Source organism: Hypomesus transpacificus, chromosome 14 (assembly GCF_021917145.1).
Source record: "Hypomesus transpacificus isolate Combined female chromosome 14, fHypTra1, whole genome shotgun sequence".
Classification (NCBI taxonomy): domain Eukaryota; kingdom Metazoa; phylum Chordata; class Actinopteri; order Osmeriformes; family Osmeridae; genus Hypomesus; species Hypomesus transpacificus.
The window spans coordinates 5796605-5817475 of NC_061073.1; the positions used below are offsets into that span (position 1 = coordinate 5796605).

Here is a 20871-nt window from a genome sequence, read left to right on the forward strand (position 1 = left end):
CAACATTGGACATGCATGTCCATGGGCATTGATTGTGGTGAAGATCGCATCTGGATAGCATGTTTACACCTAGATTGCCGCGGTGTAAATAGAACTGTAATAAAAAGTTTTTTAGGCTAGACAAAAAAGGAATGACATTCCTGATCTGTTCTTATTGTCCAATCAAGTTTTTTGCTACAGTGTTTACTACAACGTTTTTTACATGAAACCTTGCAGTATTCTACAGCACAGTTCCTTTTTAATAGCCATGCTAAATCTATGCAAATTTATTTTGTCAGCTTGTTGGATGAGAGATTGAGGACCTTAGAATATCATGAAGTTCTGCTAGTATATGCTGCCTCTTGACAGGTGCTAAATTAGATATTTACGTATATTTTACATAAGGTTGCATGCTATAGTCTACCAGTGATACTCATGCAGACAATGGCATGACAGTAGCCTACATCTCCATTGTGAATTAGAAAGTATTGGACAAATCCATGTAAAATTGTACTTACCATTATACATGGGGTACATGGGTGACAATAGAAATAAAAAGTACTACTACTAATTTGAAATTTATTGTTTGGAGGATAACCCCTTGAGATGCAGCATCTCGTTTTCGAGGGGGTCCTCAAGACACAAGACAAAGACAAATACATGCACATTCAAACTCGCTCAAGTTCCCCCACTCCCAGACCTCACCCATCCCACCGACTCTTTATTGAATACATATTGTAATATTGAGAGGTATATATACACATATACATACATACACATATACATACATATATATGCACACATATACACAAACCTTCACCCGTACACACGTACAATATTTATACATAAAAAAATAAAAATAAAAATAAAAAGAAAGAAAAAGAAAAAAAGAAAGAAAAGTCCAGTCAAACATACTGCAGTTTTAATAACTGTATCTCGATCATTTACAGTCTCAATTAACTTTTGGAAATGTAGCCTACTTAGTATTTTATAGACCAGTACATTATCAGTAGTAAAGGTAGTCAGTTCAATATATTGATGGAAAACACCTCTAGAGAATGTTGCCCTTGGGGAATGGTGAATTCAGATTTTGAATGAATGGGTTATTTAGACAACAGAAATAATTTGCCATCAAGTGAATATTCAAAGTTCTGCTTTAGAATTTCACATACTCATTGTACATTGATGAACACGTTTTTTTCTCATTTATACAGAATCCTGCATGTGTACTCTGTATTACAAGTAGGTTTCTTAAGCAATGGTTCGTCAATATTTGACTAGAGATGCCCTTCAAAGCACATCAGCTTTCACAAGAGACATATATTGCACATGTATCATGTGCCTAAAATCTCAAGGACATATCAGTCCTTCTACTTGCTCTGTTGAGCTTTAAATCAACAAATCCTATATTATAAGGGATATCTCAAAGTTGTGGCCTTTCTGCAGTGAGTAGTAACACGCTTGCACCTTCATCTAAATGTCAGCAAACTGTGTTCTCTAGGAGCAGTGTACTGTTTATTGAAATGTGTGCCCACAAGCAGGGGGCATGGTAATAGAAAGCTATATCATATCCAGAATGTTTTCGATTGTAAGTATTCTATTATTTATTGTCAATGTGATGCCTCACACTATCAAAAAAAAATATGGGTACTGTTGTGATAGAGCTGTTTGTGGCTTGTGCCTCACCATAGGTTTCTTTGAAATGTTGCCTTGTGTTGAAGAATAGTAATTGTGTTTAAAGGCTAGGATGTGATTAGCATGTTGAGTGAGGCACGTGTCTAAGTGTGTCGTTGTAATAACGGTGCCTGAGATGCTGGAATTTATATAATTAGCATTCAGTTTATGTCCTTTGTGGAGGAAATTCATTGTGTTGGCTGACATTAGTGTCTAGCTTAAACCCACTCGGACAATGCATAAAGAAATGGAGCAAGAGCTCCACAATAATCTAGTATATATATATTTTTAGTTTGGTTAAAGTTTACATCCAATTGAACAACAGTATTTAGCAATCAGCCATGGTAATACAGTAATGGATATGAGTACCAGCGTAAAAGCTTTCCACTGCACTTGAAAAGCTCTGACATAGCACAACTGTGGCACAGCTCACACTGCACACCTGTAAAACAAATCAAATGTAGAACTCATCAATCACTTAAAATGTAGGGGTCATTTGGACACATGTCAAATGCACATTGACAGTGCAACTTTTGTGTTGTTTGTTTTAATACAATGTTTTATCTGTGGTATGTGGTTTGAAAAATTAAGGTAACACTTCTTATGGTTTGAACTCATTAAGGTCCCAGGATTATGTATGCAATTGACTGGACCTAAGGGAAGCTTTCTGCTCCAGTACATGCAGCGGCATCATTTTGATTTACTTAAAATGTAATGCGCTTTCACATACTGGAATCACAGGGATCTAGAGAAATTAGCCTATGCAATGTATTCCCAATTTTATTGTGGGTTATGTGAAACAGTAACCAAGCAACTTATGGAAGCAGAACAGATGCAATGTGAAGACACACTCACACAAACAGAAACACACACAAATCTTCCTCAGCAGTTACACTAAAATTACTTCTGTATAAAATACCAAGCAAAAATGTTTCCTGCTTTGAAAAGTTGTGCAAACCTTGAAGCTTTGCGAAAGGGTGACATGAATCCTGTCCTTATCTACCATTTGGTCCAATTGCTCTGAGGGCTTCAGTGATTAGCTGAAGGCCTCTTTTCAACTACAGCACTCACTCCCCCTCCAGTGTTAGCCCAGTTCATCTGTCATGGTTAAGAAGATAATCTAATCCATATCAATGCTAACCCTAATCTATTTTGCAAGTAGACAAAATGAAAGCAGTGTGGCTGTTCGCTGTGATTTTCAGAGAACAGTCAGAATCAAGTACAAAGTACCAAGGCATCACAGTATGCGGACAAACGTCTGTAGGCAGAACAGAAACGCATTTGGGCTCTGCAGTGATGTAGAAATAGAATCCTAATAATGGAACGATAGGGGGACAGCTACAGTATCAATCACTGAGTGAAGAATTTCTTTAGATCTAAAGCATTTTCAAATATTGACTCATCATTGATAACTGGACTGACAGCAAAAAAATAGACCTACTACACTACTAACCAAAATATGACAGAACCATGGCAGCAAAAACTAGCCTCTTTGTGCACTGTGCTTGTGTTCAAATCAAATTTTGAATTAGAAGTATCTATTTGTTTATATCTATTTGTATAGCTCACTAGACTATGTAGCAAGTCAGTTAAGATGACAGAAGAGATCATTTAGGTAATGCAACTGTTTGTTTGCATGGTCTCAGTTGTAAAGATAAATAACTTGAATTGCAGAATGCAGGCAGCACAAGCTGAGATACACGCTGCATAAAAGTAAGACAGACTGTCTGAAAGAATAAATCCAAAACACCTCAAGAGACAGGTTGATTTTCTGAAAAATAATTTATTTCCAGAGTAAAATAAATGATATCTTGCCATACAAAAAAGTGTAAGAAAAGTGACAATGCCAAAAACCTTATCTTTAGAGACTTTGATTAGTAACACAATAAGTCATACAGTATGTGCCCACATAAATTGAAGAGGTTTAAATAGTAGGGGTAATAAAATAAGTGTTTTGTATTTTAACGGGATATCAACCTATTTGCCACAAGCTATTCACTTCACGTACCATTTTTTGCAACTTCACATGCAGATTTTGCATGCCTAATAACAAATTTGATTTTGCCTTATGCTTATTTTTCTTTGATATTATTTAATTATTACCCCAATTTCATTGCAACATGTATAGCAAAACGTTTTTGTTTGAATAAATCTTGTTTTATACTCCCAGTACAGTCTTTCTATATATATTTAGTAACTACCAAATACAAATATATTAATTGTAATCTCGTTTTGCTTGAATATGTAATCAAAACACATACAAAGACTTTCGGTACTTTCCAATACTTGCTTTCTACTAGGTGCAAAATACCAAATCCGAGATAAATAAAAATGTTCTCTGAATAATCCCTTATATTAAGACATATTAGGGTTAAATATAGTCAGCAAATCTGAAAAGCAAGAACATAAAGACCCTATCGAACTGAATCTGACAAATAATAACCGATAGATGGTGGTTTTGGATATGACTCAAGTTAATCAAAAAATACAGAGTTCTAGCAAGAGGGCAGCTTCTGAACAGTGTATGCTGTTAATAACAATAAACACCATTCTACTGACTACCACTTGATTTGATTCTGACATTGAAAGCACATAGTAGGCGGCTACTTTAAAACATTCTCTACTCTCCACTTTACAGTACATGAGGCTCTGTTTCCCTCTCAATAAATAGCACAGAACGCAATGCAGAATGACATCTCTCGATTTGTAAACTCTTGGCAACTATCAGGTATTTTCAATAGTTTTTAAACTATGTAATCTCTTTTCAAGAGAGAAAGCTGTCATACACACAACACACTGAATTGATTTGACTGACAGGAACCTTTTATGTCAGGTAACGGACTGGATCCATTACAGAGTTGAGAAATATGGCAACTACAACAGTAGTATTGACAAACTAATGGTCCTATGGCCTATGGTAACTAATAACTCCTAACTAGGAGCTTTGGACTGAGCCAGATGAAACCTGTGTTCTTCCAACAATCACAACAGAATTTACTGGCACTGGACAACACCTTGCTGACAAGCGACTGTCTCAACTATCAAAATGGACCCTTAAAAAGTTACAGAGGATGTGAAGCAGAAATCAGCAACAGTCTTTCAAGGCCCTGACTTGGGCCCCAGGATTATCTTTATTGGAAGAGAAAAGTTGATCCTAACAACAGAAGACAGAGGACGATCTCCTGATGGAATTCCAAGTATATCCTCAGGTCCTCCTCATCATGGGACAAAATCTATAAAACAGACTCCATATTTTCGCACCACTCATGGTCTTCTAGGTTGTATATAAACTTTGTCCGGCTGTCTGGGTTATGACTTCCATCCTTCCCCATGTTGTCAAGGGTGTGCCCAGAAGGGAAGAGTTCAGTTGGGGACAAGTGACCCTCATTACTTTTGATGTATTTCTTATAGTTCCTGCGTAAACAATACCAGGTGGTGGTGTACAGGAGAAAGGCTATTCCCTTGAGAATGATGGCCAGGCTCACATAAAGATGCCTGTAAGCTACATTGTCATACAGCAGGCAGGCACCCTTAACCCCGCACTCTGTACTCCAGAAAAGGCATGTTGAGTCGATTCCAGCACCAAAGATCAGGGGAGGAGGGATGAATCCTGCAAAACAAGTGTGAGGGGGATATTCAAATGTCAACACATGCTCTTCAACTCCGCAGGTGAATGAATCAGTGTTGTTTCTCACATCTGTGCTAGTCAGCAAAGAATAAGACAGAGTAAGAATAACAATAAAATAAATCTAGAACATCTTCAACCATTCTTTTTAAAACAGGTATAAAGCTAAAATACAGGAGATACAAAAGAATTGGATTCATTGAAAGGACCTCAAAAAGTAATACATCGTCTTGTTTTGAACATCATATAAAAATGTGGGGTGTATAAGGGGGGCTCCGATCATGTCTTACCTATGAGTCGCAGCAAGAGAAACAGAACTCCAAGAGCATAGGATTTAAGCTCAGGGCTCACAGTCCTGAGGGGGACAAACAGAGGAATGTCAGCATGTTTTCACCAGACCATAGGTTGCTTCTCATGCACGCACACACAGGACTGAGGGTTTCGTACCGGATCAAGATGATGACAGAAGGTGTCTGGGCCATGGCTCCAATCATGCTGCAGGCACAGATGACACACAGGAAAATGAGGAAGGCCTCCTGGCAGCCAGGGCTGGGGCACTTCCCTGGGACTGCCGTGGCAAACTCACTGTCGCTGGATATACACGAGCAGCCGGTCCGATTCTAAACACAGCAACAAAGCTAGATCACACTGGAGTATGCATTAGCGAGGAGCAGTAAAAGTTCATGCACCGTTCTTCCTGGCGTGGGTTGTCTAGTGTTGATGTAAACATCCATCTGTAGAAAGGTCAATGCTCTGACTGATGGCGAGGCAGAGATAATAACCGTGATTCACACACGCGAGGCGGGCAAGGACGTTCGCTGGGTGGGATTTGAATGAAGAGAACATTCGCCTGGAAACTAGCGTCTGTTCCACGGGGGACAAATACCTGCCTGGACTTACAAGCCATAAAATAGCCAAGTATGGCCCCTGAAGGATGTTTTTGAACGTGTGACAGGACATGAATGAAGCCACTTCAGTTTTAATGAAAGGTAACAGGTCAACCGAACAGTGATACATAGCTGTGCAAGAATACAATCTAGTCACTGTATTAGTTTCTGCCAGACCACTGTATTTTGTATTTATTATAGTGACTCTGTCCCCAAGAAGGCTGCTGGCCTGGTTACAGACCACAGCATATGGACTGTGCTAAATGGCCCTATCTATCACAGGGCACGGTATGAATGGGGCTGGGGGGGATGGGTCTGCCTGCCAGGGTAATGACCTGAGCGAGGGGGGGCAGGGTGCCTGTGCTCACTGATCTGTTGCAGCCGGCGAAGCAGGAGGACAGATAGGTGACGCCGTTGGAGCCACAAACTGGACTAACGGACGATGTGAAGCAGTTACAGTGACTGATGCAGGCCGCCTCAGGCTTCTGGCCTACGCGTAGGGTCCTGGAGTGAAAGAAGGAGGGGAGAGAGAAAGAGGGAGAGGGACAGACAGAGGGAGGGAGACAGACAAGGAGGGAGAGAGAGGCAGAGGGAGGGAAGGAGGGAGAGAGAGAGGGACAGAGGTAGAGACAGAGCGAGGGAGACCGAGAAGTAGGGAGGGAGGGAGAGAGAGGGACAGAGAGATGGACAAAGGGAGGGGAAGAGGCAGAGTGAGGGAGAGAGAGAGGAACAGGATAAGACAGACATATAAAGGATTCAGGAAAAACCCATACTGCACTGCAATATGTACTCCTGGAGATGGCTGCTTTAAGACAGTGTGATATCCGTTTTCCTTTCCCTTTGCTTTGTCTCTAGCCTGTGTTGTACTGCATGGATTTATTAAGCATGCACATGTAATCAAGGGGTTTGTTCCGACATAAGAAAGCCTGCTATTTCATTATTAAAATATTAGCAAGCTTGTGGCTAAGCAATGTCAGCTGTCTCCACCACCCTAAACACTTGTTTACATTAAGACCATTTTAAAAACTCATTATTCCCCATAGTGAAAATGATTATGTCAGGGTACTTTAACAGCACAGTAGACACTTTGTGGAGAAAGACTTTTCTACTTATGTGAAGAAATTGTTTCTGTGATTAATTATAATTATGGATACTACTTACTGGTTATTACTACTGTAAATTAACACTTAAATAATGTAATGTCACAATAACATAACACTACAATGAAGTACAGTGACTACATGGACACTCTTTCCCAAGCCCTCACAAACAGAAACGCTATGCATAGCAATAGGCACACAGGGTTCTTACTCGTTGCCATAGGCGACGGTCACCCCAGCGACAGGGCCGGTGTCACAGCCCAGGAAGAGGAAGGAGACGTAGCAAGCGGTGGATACCAGGTTGACTAGCATGGCCATACGGATGGCACCCAGCGCTGACAGATTCAGTTTCTTGACCAGCAAGCCCCCCAGGAAGATCCCCAGACACGCACAGGGAATAGCGGTCATACCTGTAAAGGGTAGACGGGGACGAGAGGGGACAGGGGAGACAGACCTGGTAAGCGTACTGCAGTCTGTGTGTGTATGAAATAGAGAGAAGGAAGAGAGAGGGAGAGCAAAAGAGAGAGGGGGCGAGAGGAAGAGAGAAACAGAGAGCGAGAGAGAGCGAGCAAGATAGAGAGACAGAGAGAAAGTGTTTTGGTGAAATCGACCTAAGAGTTGATTGGCGGAGGAGGTGGTGAGGTTGAACTGCTGCTCAAGGTATTTCCCCAGGAACGCAGCGAAGCCGGCGACCACGCCGATTTCCATGCAGGCCGCCAGGGTGATGCAGGTGAACACTGGGTTGGAGAGGAGGTGCTTGGTAACCTTGGGGATCACTGTTGAGGAGAGGAGGAAGAGCAAAGACACTTAACGCCACAACATTGACAAGATTCTAAACCCTGCGGTATTCTAAGCCCTGCGGTATGTAGCTATTTTGAGTCACTAAAGGAAAGTAAACTGTCAGTTTCTTCTCCCATCTGTTATATCAACCCCTCCAGTGATTTGGTTAGTCCAGGAGTGGCAGCTAGCGCCTAGTGGGCCAAAAGTGGGTTGGATCCAAGTGTACTACGTAAAACATGTAGAGATGGTAGGAAGGCCAGGTGAGGTGGATTGACTGGATTGATTTATTTATGTGTGTTTGTGTTTGGCATACCCAAAAGGAAGGTCACTAAATATTCCTGTCCTAGATTCCCTAGTGCATACTTCCGATACTTTGTGCGTGAATTCAAGGTCAGTCGGTACGTTTGTGAATGATTGTGTTGCTACTAACCAACCGTGGCAATTTGTTTATATAAACAAAGTTGTAACTATTGGGAAACCTGTGTTATAATCAGCTCCATGGTCATTGAGGAGTCCTGATATGATACAGGGATGAGTGTTGGCAAACACGCATCCCTGTATGTCCTGTCCCTGTGGAACAAGCTAGTTCAGTAGCCATTTGTAATTAGCGCTGTGTCGGTTGTTCCTACCTCGGAGCTGCTGACAGCAGGTGGGGCTGTTGGTCGGCTCGTGACTATGGGCCACACCATTGCTGGGCTTGGGCTTGTAGTCCATGGAGGTGGAAGGGGAGAGCATAGCCTGCTCACTCTCCCCCCCATCCTCCCCATCCCGGCGAGGCAGAGACTGGGGGAAGCCAAACATGAAGAGGGCTGAGAAGAATAGTAAGGCACCACACAGGAGGAAACCCCCCCACCAAGCCCCAATCCACCGAGGGTCGTCAGGGGTGATGGTCAGCCGACCTGTGGCAAGGGAACACAAAGTTAGCACAAATGACCAAGACATGACACAAACCGCTAAACTGGATTTAGCTTAGGCAGACTTTAAACAGTGTCTCACTGGTGTCTATAAAGACAGCATCCACGTAGAACTTGGTACAGAGAGATCCCAGGATGAAGCCACAGGCGGGCCCAAACACCAAGGTAGAGAAGAGGATTCCTGCAAGGAAACACAGAAGATATAATTAAATTGTAGCATGAATCTATAATCAGTTTCAGAATGATAAGGCATCACATACCAGTCAAGGCAGCTTTACTGATTTTTCATGCCATGATACTCTCTCACTTATCCTACTGTGTTACTGTATGGGGCCAAGCCTCCCAGACAACAGTCAAACCCATTATATCATTATACAAAGCACTGAGGCTTTATTAAATTCTCTTTTCTTAAACTGACTTTTAAATGCGCAAATAATCTAGCTCCAGCCGTACTCTGTCCTTTGTGACAAAAACTAATACAAGAAGAGTGGCCACTAGGGGAGCAGTGGGTGGCAACTGCATAGCAGATGGGTGCAAAACCACTTTCGGCCAGTCTGGTTTTCAGTGATAGGGACCCATTTTTTGAAAGCCATTTACCAACTGAAATAAAAACACAAACCGAACTGAAAACATTTAATAGAAAAGTGAAACACTGGCTGAAAGAAAACCAAACATGTAGCCACTGAGTCAGGTCCATAAATGCAGGAGCACAAACATGCATACACTGTTGTCCTTGTTGTAATGTATTGTCGGTGCTAGATGCCTGGCTGTTTGCAATAGGTTCACCCCGCGGGGCGGGGTCTGGGTATGGGAGCTAAACATGTAGCGGCCCGCGCCCAAAAATATTTACAACAAAATCACTTATCACTTATCAATGACATGAATAACACCTCATAGCACATCAAACTCTCAACAGTCACATAGCCAATTACCATTTTAGTGCAATCTAGTGTATTCCTCTCTCAGCCACAAGGTGGCGCATTTGTTTTACTGTCAATCCAGGCAGTCCACGAAGCACCAATTAGGAAACATTACCAAGTTCTAGAAACAGCAGATAGAGCATCCCGATCAAAGCACGCTAGCTGCTAGCTGACAAATCAAAACAAATGTGTAGAGGTATTGCCACTGAAAAGGATGTTGATGAAACTGAGTAGCTTTGAGCTAATGGATAATTACATAGACAAACCTCAAAGAGTCTCAGACACAGCAGCTCTTCTGAGAGAAAAATGCAATAGACAGTCCAAACACAACAGGGCAATAGCTGGTCTACATAGAAACATAATCTCCTCAATTAGAGGGGAGCTAGCTACAAAGCTACTGTACTCCAAATCTAATGGAGTGGACAGCTGGAGTTGCAATATGTAGCCTGGTCAGTCACAAATCCTCATTAAAAACGGCTATCTGTCAGGGGGGCGGGAGCCTGGCACAATGACTCACACACAGGGGAAGACGTACTGACATCAGGAGTACCTACCTGGCACTCTTCATCTCAGCCACTAGTTGCCTAGCCTATCTCTCCTATTCCAATAATTCTTTTGACTTAAAGGGCTGCTTGAGGTGGGCACAATATGCAACGGGACTCTTTTAGAGATGAAACCAGGACTATTTAACACAAACATCAAATCAAATGTGTAACAACTGACATTCATTGATAAAATACATTTCTATGAAAGAAAACGGAACGCTAAACGCAAAAGTGGCACTCTCGATTAAAATGGTGGAAACACTTAGTGGATGCGGTGCAGCATTAGGCCCTGGCTGGGTTGACTAATTGTTCTGATTCAGAAAGAGATGCTCTAAAGCAGTCACCACGCTGTTCCAGATGATTCTACTGCATTTCAGCTCCATTAATGAGCTGGAAGCAGGGTGGGGAGGGAACTCACACTGAGACCACCAGCCGCCCCACATTTGGCTCATGCTGGCTCCCGGTCGGCCAGCATCACCCCTACCAGGAGGGAGGCTCCAGTCAGCAGGACAGATGTTACTCATACGCCCCGAGCAGGCAATTAATGAGCATACATGGAAACGTGACTCAATTTCACCATTCAGGAAAATACATCTTCCTGGAAAGCTGCTGTGTAGAGAGGGCTGCCTTTAGATTCTAAGAATTAACACAAGCGCTCAGCAACCCCGACAGGACTGTCACATCCGTCGACCATCACACCTCATGCGTCGATGAGCTTTCTCCGATGCGAAAGAGCAAGCCGAACAGGTTGCCTCTTATTATTCGATCCTGACGTGGGTAGTTTAGGTCACTTACTCGGGAAAACGGAATACAAAAAGAAGAGTTTGTGTTTGCTCGCTGCAAATGAGATACATAGCCTCCTCCCGAGGCCTTCAGCGATTCCCAGTTGTTAGGACAGCTGACGGTAAGACCAACATGGTATGTTGGCTTGGCGTAAACAGTAGAGCAGCCACACTAGTACCAGCCCTATGACTCCATGGTACATCAGGGTCCTGCTCTGGTCCAGTATGGCCCTGGGGCTTTAGGCTAGGTCAATATTATACTCACTTGAATCCTACATATACAGGACATTATTGAGTTGCTAAAATAATATGCTTAGCTTACAATTTTAATAGTTGTATTAACTAACATTATATTTATTTTAAGACTATGTGTTAAGGCCACACTGTCCAACAGAAGTTGAGTGAAGGAAAGGAAGGGTTTCAGGGAAGTCAAAGGATACCAATGAAATTCACTGTGGGTGTGCTGTGGTGCTTCAAATTAGTGTGGTGCGGTCTACGTTTCAAATGTTTCCTTAGAAACCGTGTGTTGTCTCGTCATAGCAACACCACTATTTCTTTCACCACAGGAAGCCTCAAAGAGGAAACACCTACCAGGAGATGACGGCAATGAGTCCAAAACCAGACACTTTAAATGTTTAGGTCTCTCATTCTCAGTTTAATTTTTTCCCCCCATCTCTGTTTCTTTCTCTTTTTCTCTGCCGCTTGTGTTTTCAGACACATAGTCTCTTTGGAAATAACATGACTACACTTTCCTATCTCCAGCACAAGCAGCTCTTAACTGTGTAAGGACCATGCATTAGGTTCATTCACATTCATTCACATAGTTCTCTCGAAGATTAATTTAATATTTTTCAGCAGGTTGAATCATTTCCACACAATGATAAAATGTTGAGATGTTTACCGGTCCATCTCCACTACTTAAAAACATTCACCAAGCTATCTGCACAACTGTAACCCACTTTATGGTTTTCTGCAGATAGATCTACAGCATTGTCTGGTTACCCCAATGGAAATATTATCTGGTTGACAGGAGATGGACAAATGTATTTTTAGAACAGTCTGAAGATATGTTTTTGTGAAGCACAAGATATGCTCCTATCCAGATAAACAGGTGCATCTAACAGACCTTTAAAAACTCTCTCTCTCTTTCATTCATTTTCCATCTGTTTCCATTTCTCTGTTCTCATATGACTCAAGTAGGTATCCAGTTATACAGGCAGGTGGAATCTAATCATAACAGAAAGGTCATCTGAAAGAAACCCCCTACACCTAGTCAAACACACACACATACTGATATTTAATAAGCAAGAAGAAAAAACTAGGAACTCTCCAAGAAGGCATCGTACTTAGACAGTGTAGTTGGTCATCATCATCTAGATGTTATTTGACAGTGCATTGGACATCCTATTCCTATCCTCGAGCAGTCCTGTTATGGAATAAGTACAAAACAAACTAATTTGTTCCTGTTTTATATCCCCAAGCCTTTGAGCATCCTGTAAATAATACTCTCTGCAGAGCATTGCCAACGTAATTCAATAACAAAGCTGGGCTTTTGTGCTTTTGTCTGCCTCTAATTTGCTTAGAGACCAGTAGAATAGGCCCCTTTAGCTGCTGCTTATAAGTCATGTCTTATAGTGATATTAATTAACCAAGAAGCCCACCCTATGACCTCTGCAATCCACTGTGCAATAACAATGAAAATGTTTGCCTTTTTAAACTAAATGATTGAACAGAATAGCTGTGTGTCTCTGAACACAAAGGCGTTTGGCTAGGAAACCTTGGTCACTTTATGCATAGCTCAATTCCTGGCACAGCCCTACTCCCATAATATTTCAGAAGATGTAATATTCTGGGGATATTAATCTAGAATATAATTTAGCGGTACGAGCATGTTTAACGGTGTACCATTCATCTCAACATGATAGCAGCTTTATCCCCATTCTTAGCAATTAGAGCACAGACCTGGGATCACTTTTACAGGGACTTTCAGTTTATGGAGCTCCTTCTAATTGCTCGTCCAAACACAGTGCAAAGATTAAACCATAATACACCCCATAAACGACAGTTGCCTGACCAACTATGCTCCTTACAAGATCGCTGTGGAGCCCAGGAGGACAGATTCAAGGCAGACATCTGCGACATCTTAAAGAACCTACATTTAACCTAACATCCACACTCTAAAGATGACAAAGTGCTGGAATGTGGTGCACGTAAGCCTGCAGTAACACAGTGGCATTAATAATGCACACAGATGCGCGCTTGGCGAACACAAATTAACAGGGGTTTTCTTTCGTTCACAGACAATCAAAGGTAATATGTTTACATTCAGTGCAGCGTTGGCGAGGTTGATACGACGTGAATGGTTGAATAAAGACTCTAGTGGGGTAAGATTGTCAGAGACACGGCATGGAGAAATGGCTGCTGCCATGGGCTGTGTTTACGTCTCTTCTCATTGTGCAGAGGAGATTCCATGTTCTCCTTCATTAATCCAGCTCAAGTTTGCTCAGTAATCCTCTGAGCTCAATCGGAGCTTGAGGACACGGCGATGTGGGAGTCCAAACAACGGCACGTGCCACTTTCACAGGGGGGCCAGATTGAGGCCGGATGTAAGAGGGATCCAAAACTGACCGAGGATCAGGAGACTGCCAGGCATCGATTTTCACGTCTCTGCCGTAATCAAGGGAATGTCTTCCACACATGACCACAGACACGACAGGAAAGGGGGACTAGAATGGATGAGAATGGACCAAAGGGTTAGCATGACTTCACAGGGTTACAGGTCAGAGCACCGGACCGAACGTCACAGCTGCCTAGTATTGTTTCACAGATTTCCAGACCTTCACAAACACCAGTTAGCAGCACAGCGCAGATCTAGGATGAGTGAGAACACAAACAATGTTGGCACTCCAAAAATACTTGGTGGGAAATGGATTGCGATAACCTGAACCAACTGTAAACATGCCTCTACCGATGTGTAAAGACCGCAGACTGTAAATCCAAACATCTTTCAAACAACATCCTCTCCTTGCGCTTACTAAAGCCAGGCCACAACAACCTCCAACCAGTAAACCACCCAGACAGCAGGGCTTTTACCTTATAAAGACTTTGAGGAGAATGCAGAGGAAAAGCCCTAAATGGGAGTGTAGACCCTTTGAGACTCAGGGCACAGGCCCTTTTCTGCCTGCTGTGCGGAACAAACTGACAAGGAACAACATTCATGCTGACAGCTAATGAAAAGGAGTGGACAGTTTTGCGACGGAGAGAAACTATAATGGGGCTGGGCATCGTGAACAAGGAATTATGTGTCAGAAAGCTGAGGCCAGACAACAAAGATTTTTGCAGATGCCACACACAACATGCTTTACTCTCCCCCCCCCCACACACACAACTCTCCCACCATCAGACAGCAACTGAGGTCATAACATAAAAAAGCTGCTTATGTTCATAATTTCTTAGGTATTCTAGGTGTAGTGATTTTTTTGCGCACATTCTGCTGATAAGGATGCAATCTCTTCAGCAGGGTATCGAAAGTACGAAGTATTGTGTAAAACAAAACATTTCAATCAAAGTGATTTGAATTGTAACTGCAAGAAGTAAGAGCTGATGAAGCATGACTGTATTTCATCCCACCACCTCTACAGACCCGCAGTGTTGGGAAAGTTCAATTTGTACATGAACTAGTTCAGTTCATAGTTCACAAATTTAAAAATGAACTAGTTCAGTTCATAGTTCATAATTCCAAATTTTGAACTAAGTTCACAACTCCAAAAAATGAACTAGATCAGTTCTTTTTTTCAATATGTTGCGAGCTATCACACTTGCCAGGCATAGACAGTAGAAGAAAGCACACGCAGCGATTGACTGGTTGGGCAACCCTAGATACAGGACTGTTAACGGTGTGATTTTCGCCTGGAAGTCTCTAGAAATCTGGCACCTTATTGAACAAAATTAAAAAGAGTGAACGTGCCGTTCACAGACACCAGAATGAACACGTTCACAACATCGTTCATCAGGCAGTAATACAGTACGTTCAGTTCACGTTCACCAAAATTATGAACAAGTTCATGAACTTTTGTTCAATGAACGGGTTCAGGCACAACACTGCGAGACCCGGGACTTGTTCTATACCATAAAATATAACTAAATTCACTTGTGAAGGCTTTTCAGTGACTCAGGACAAATAAAGTCAGTAATGTAAGTGTTCTTTTACCCTGCAGCTCTTTGGTGAGTGGACCATTAAGGGGATGCAAGTGCATTTTTAACAGTTTCTTAAGTCAACCTCACTTTGTGTCGATTAGGTCAGGTCCAGGCCAGGTGAAACATGACAGTTTTCAGAGCTCACCACTCTGCTGAGAGCTTTCTGTCTCTTCCACTAAACAGGGCTTTAAATTAACACATTTAATTGGTGCACTGAACCACTGAACAACCACTGAACACCCGACAACGTTTTTTCAGCACAGCACCACAACAAAAAAATGTATGTTACAGGGCTGCCAACTCTCACGCATTGGCCGTGAGACACACGCATTTCAACCAGTTCACACGCTCTCACGCCACACCTTGTATTTCTCACGCTGAGAAGGCAACGCCAACCGAGTGCGAATTATACAACGATAATCGGGGGGGGTCAGCTTCTTCTCCAGGCCGTCCAGTAATATTTACAATCACAGGTAAGAACGATATATAAATGTATCGACCCCCCCCGACCGGTTGTTTTTACCTTTTTTGGGGGGTCAAAGTTTTAATTAGAGAGGTCAAATCCCAACAAGCCCACTCAAGCCCCCCCGTAATTCGAACCCTGAACGCCAACCAAGTAGTCCTGCTAACACTGTAAACAGTAATGGACGAGGTAGGAGTTGGCAGCCCTAATGTTATAGATGTATTTTGCACACTAGTTAGCTCCTTTTAATGTGACAACGGAGCACAGTGACAAGGAGTGACTGGCACCAATACTAATCTAAAATCTGCATTTAAGTTTAGAACGTAAAGATTATTTATAATTCAGGGCTCTCGAAACTCACACATTCGCAGTGAGACTCCCGCATTTCAAACATTTTACGTGCTCTCACGCAACACCTTGGATTTCTCACGCTGGGAAGTAGGCCTAACGGTGCGTTCAGATTGCAGCGGAGCGGGCAGAGCGGGGCGTCGGCTTCCAATTCATTTTCAATGAAACCAGGTGTTGACGATCGCGTAGGGCATTGTGGGAAGGCTAGCGGGGCGTTGAAAGTTGGATTTTCTCAACTTTATGTAAATGAGGAGCGTGAAAACGCTAGCGTTGGCCAATCAGGGTTGGTTTCTTGTTTCTTGTAACGTAGCAACTGTTGGTCATGGTAATTATTTCTAGGTTTGACAATTTCAAGATGGAAGAGCAACTCATCGTATGTGTGTCTTCATACCCAGTATTGTATGATACGTCTATGTTCGATTACAGAGACGTAATCAAAAAAAATGATGCCTGGCGCAGGGTTGCTGAGGTTGTCGGCGTCCCTGGTGTGTATTTTGTACTTTAATTCAGTTTCGTCACATTACGTAACTTTCTTCTGTGCTAGCTGCATAGTCTAGCTAGCTCACCCGGCACACAATTGACATTCAACGTTGAAATGCTGGCTGGCAGCCACTCGCTATCCATACAGTGAATGTGTAGAGGCAAGTCATAATCTAGCGATTGATTTGCAGAGATTTAGAGTAATATAATAAAAGGTTACACATTTTTCTCAACGTTTATCATCAACGTTTATGTCTGATGCATCTTTTTTTCTAGTCGATTTAAGCAAAAAAAAATGGAAGACGTTGAGGACCGGATACAAAATAGAAAACCTATTGTGTGCTGTAGATAAGATCATGTCAGATCTAAAAAGCGTATCGGATTTTTTCTTAATGTGTGTAAAAGATGTATATTGTCTGCACATTTGCCATGACATTATACGAACTACAACAGTGATTTAAGAGAACTACAGCTCTGAATTAATCTGTCTGACACGCCCCTGAACGTGGTGCACGGTGGGAAGGCCAGCGGTGCAGAGCGGTAAAAAACGCTGCAGTGTGAATGCACCGTAGGGATAGCTTGTCCCGCTATAGACCAATTATTTGTGTGTAAACATTTGGGATGCGCGCGCAATGTGGTTGCAGAAAACCAGGAAAGGATAGCATTTAAAACGGCAAAAGGACCACACGGATCATACAAATAGATTTAAAAAGGCCAAAAATGTTGAGGAGGACAGGCTTTAAGAGAGAAAGCGATTCCCCATTGATCTGTCACATCAGAATTTTGATTTGGATCACGAAAGTCTTGAAATTAGAGTGAGAATGTCGCCCGGTAGACCACCACAGTCGGGCGGCAGCCATGTCTTCACGTCATGTCACAAAGTTCATAATTTTACAGTTTTACCAGAGAATGTCTAATAAAGGGAACACTCCCACTCTCGGGAAACTTCCGGGTTCTGAACTGGTTGCAGTTCCACTCAAGTTCCATATGAGGACGCTAACGGTCAAGTGCAGAATGAATGGAGGTCTATGGAGCTATACCCCTCAAAATCCACTTTTCTCAGGATATATTTTTTTGTCTAGTAATTTGAATTCTGATTTCTAAAGGGGAGGCAAAAAAAAATTGACACCGCTGGGTGTTAGATTTTTTTTAAGTCGCCTTTCCGTTCAACAATCAGGCGAAAGAGACAAATTTAGCCCTTTAGCTCCATAGACTCCCATTCATTTTGCACTCGACCGCGATCACTCCCAGTGGAACTTTGGTGGAACTGCAACAACATTCGGTACAATGGGGCTTAATAAGGAGTGGGCAGGCTCTCCTTAAACAGGCTCTGGTTTTACAGTCAATTCTACATCTGAAAAGTCGAGCAGGGCATCTTCAAGAGATTTGGGAATTCTGCTTTTAGCCAGCTGGTCCGATTATTTTTGTGATTTGTTTAAATCTAGCAATCTGAGTGAAACTAAGTCCCCGTTTTGACGTTAGCATCAGTCAGACTCGTGTCGCCCACTGGCAGTGTGCACAATGTTATATTTCACTCCATTCTAAACCAGAAACGTCTAGGAGGACTGCCTATTGTAGATACGAGCATGCTAGCCAGCATCTCGGATTTCTTTAACTAAACCTGTTTCATTCATCATTTGCCTGAAAAAGCGACCTCCGTTAGCCAGGCTAGTTTTGTCCGTTCACTCCATTCTACCACAAAAACGTTAGGGAGGACTGCCTGTTGTAGATACGAGCCTGCTGAAGATAGCCAGCATCTCGGATTTCTTTAACCGAGCCTGTTTCATTCGTCATTTGCCTGAGAAAGCTACCTCCGTTGGCCAGGCTACTTTTTCCTGATCACTTGGTCAGGCTATATAAAGGTATCGGGGTCAAGTGACTTTTATGCATAGACAAGTGAAACGACAAGTGCCTCAAAAGGTTAATGTCAAGCCCTGCAATCCAGTGGCCAGAGATATATGATGACCTGATCAACACTCCAAGTGTAATAGACCCGGGAGAAGTTCGTCTTTTGCAACCAACATGCGCAGTTGAGCCAGCTTGACAGTCGTGTGACGTGGAGTGATAATTGGTCTATATTAACAATAAGCAAGCGTTTTGTAAATAAATTAAAGCAGGTTGTACCATAACAATTATTTGCAATCGCACAAATGCTCCCAAATATATTTTGAGTTCGCACAGACACGATTCGCAATTGCCAGCATTGAAGTTCTTTAAACTATAATGTCTTTATAAAGATAAATAAAAAAACTATATGTCAGTGCACTACCCTTAGTTCTTTTAAAGAAAACAACACAACAAACCCGACAAGGTAGTGACTTAAAGACTGACTTCAGTCTGTTCAGTTAGCTCAGATTAAAAACATCCTAGTGATATCTTTGGGAGATGAGGGGTCTGAGCTACAAATATTCCTTTTGTCCTGTAAGGGACAAACTACAGTACTGTATGCATAGTGAAACCTACTGTGTATAGCCTAGACTTATGTATGCCTGCATCAGAATAGAATCAAGACAATAGCAGACAGCTGATACCTAAGTAATTAATTGCGAGAGCATTCACCCAACTCTTTAGGCTTAATCCTTTGCTCCATAGGGTGCAACTTTCACTTTATTTTTTGACCTGTTAATACTGTTTGGGTTTTCAGAATATTATGGGACTAAATATTTCCTCTCAACATCCTACTCAACCGAAGACTTACGCTGGCTTTCTTGACCTTCAATTCATCGGCCATCAAAAAGTCAACAAATCCCTGCATCTGCCTCACATTACATAATTTACAAGCTACTTCTGCTTCCAACAAGGTTTTATTAGAAAATGGATTCCTATTTTAGATGGTATTAGCAGCTCCACATTCAATAATTTCTGAGGTGGTCATTCATTAATAAGAAGGTAGTAGACCATGTGATGACATGACCTCTGGTTATTAAATCATAGCCCACAAAACTTTGAGCTAATATCATGGTTAGAGTTTGCTAAAGCAGTGCACTAGATGACACAAAGCATATATAGAGTAAATAGTGTATTATAGGCTTCATTTGGTGCATAAAGAAAACATTTATATAGGGTCAGCAATTTTAGACCAAGCCAAGAGTACAAAACAAAAAAATGCGAGTAAAATCATTCTCCTTCTGCCAAGGTACTGCACAGATGTTTAGTAGTAACATATTTTTAAGACACTCTTGGTGTCTTGGTGCCCAGACCCTGAGATCTACTGGTCACACAGACTAACTCAGTTGAAAAAGCTTCAATGTCTCCTAAAGTAGCTTGGTACGATTTCTTCCTCTGGAAATTGGGGGATGTGTATGTAGCTGCAATTGTGGAGAGAGCTGAAAAGACACCAGCCACTATCTTGTTGGCTTTCTTGATATCTTAGCACTAAATGACAAAGTTTTTATGTGTTAAGACTGAATCCAGAATTGAACGATGTGCTTAAAGAATCTGTGCAACATAAAGATAACCACAGAGGAAAATGTAAGGGGTGAAATATTAAGGAGTGCGTTGTAATATACATCTTTAAATATCTGAGGCAGCTAAATAATTGGTTAAAATGTAAAACATGTGAATTTTTACATCGTCGCCAGTCTGATGTATATGTCACCAGCCTTTAATGATACTTTAGTGATACTGTCTAGTAGCCTATGCACCCATCTAACTGCAATGTTGATTGTGCTGGTAGTGTGAAGGGGAACAGAGTGTTCCATGTCCGAGTTCAGAGGACTGCAAACGTATTTCCCAGTACCACTTCTCTATCTCAGTCAACCTCAGTGGTGGACTCAGGCTATCTGAGGGGCAGGGGCGAAAAAAAAGGGCACCAGCTGCATATGGTGGGGACAGGAGCATTGCTAGACATGAAGCTCTACTGGGGCACAGACCCCTCATTTGAGCTACTCATACTACTAATTTATTCTAAAATTGCTCAAAATGTGTGCAATACAATGCACTATAAAAACTTCCATTGCTTAAACCAGTATATGTACAGTTCAGGGCTGTAAATTTGATATAATCTCAGGCAGGGACATCAGAAATGCGAGCGCATAGTGACCCACAACAGTGTGGTGTGCCTTCTGGATTTTTTTGGGATTGATGTGAGAATCCAACAAACGCAATTGGGGAGACTTTGTTGAGAAATCTGATTGGTCAATGTCGCAACATCCCGACCTAACTCTTCAGAGTTTCA

General features: G+C 42.1%; 1 protein-coding gene across 2 annotated transcripts in view; it reads right to left on the reverse strand.

Moving 5' to 3' along the window:
- Positions 1-3416: 3416 nt before the first annotated feature.
- Positions 3417-20871, reverse strand: part of slco3a1a (solute carrier organic anion transporter family member 3A1a) — a 37544-nt gene continuing 20089 nt past the window's right edge. Inside the window, exons 3-10 of one of the 2 annotated variants that reach the window (XM_047033758.1) lie at positions 9042-9140; positions 8675-8944; positions 7877-8041; positions 7477-7675; positions 6534-6669; positions 5726-5898; positions 5569-5633; positions 3417-5263 (exon numbers count right to left, since the gene is read on the reverse strand). In XM_047033758.1, the coding sequence (XP_046889714.1) occupies positions 4887-5263; positions 5569-5633; positions 5726-5898; positions 6534-6669; positions 7477-7675; positions 7877-8041; positions 8675-8944; positions 9042-9140 (1484 nt within the window). In that variant the 3' untranslated portion in view covers positions 3417-4886. Of the gene's footprint in view, positions 5264-5568; positions 5634-5725; positions 5899-6500; positions 6670-7476; positions 7676-7876; positions 8042-8674; positions 8945-9041; positions 9141-20871 lie in introns of both variants that reach the window. The other variant, XM_047033757.1, reaches the window with a different exon arrangement.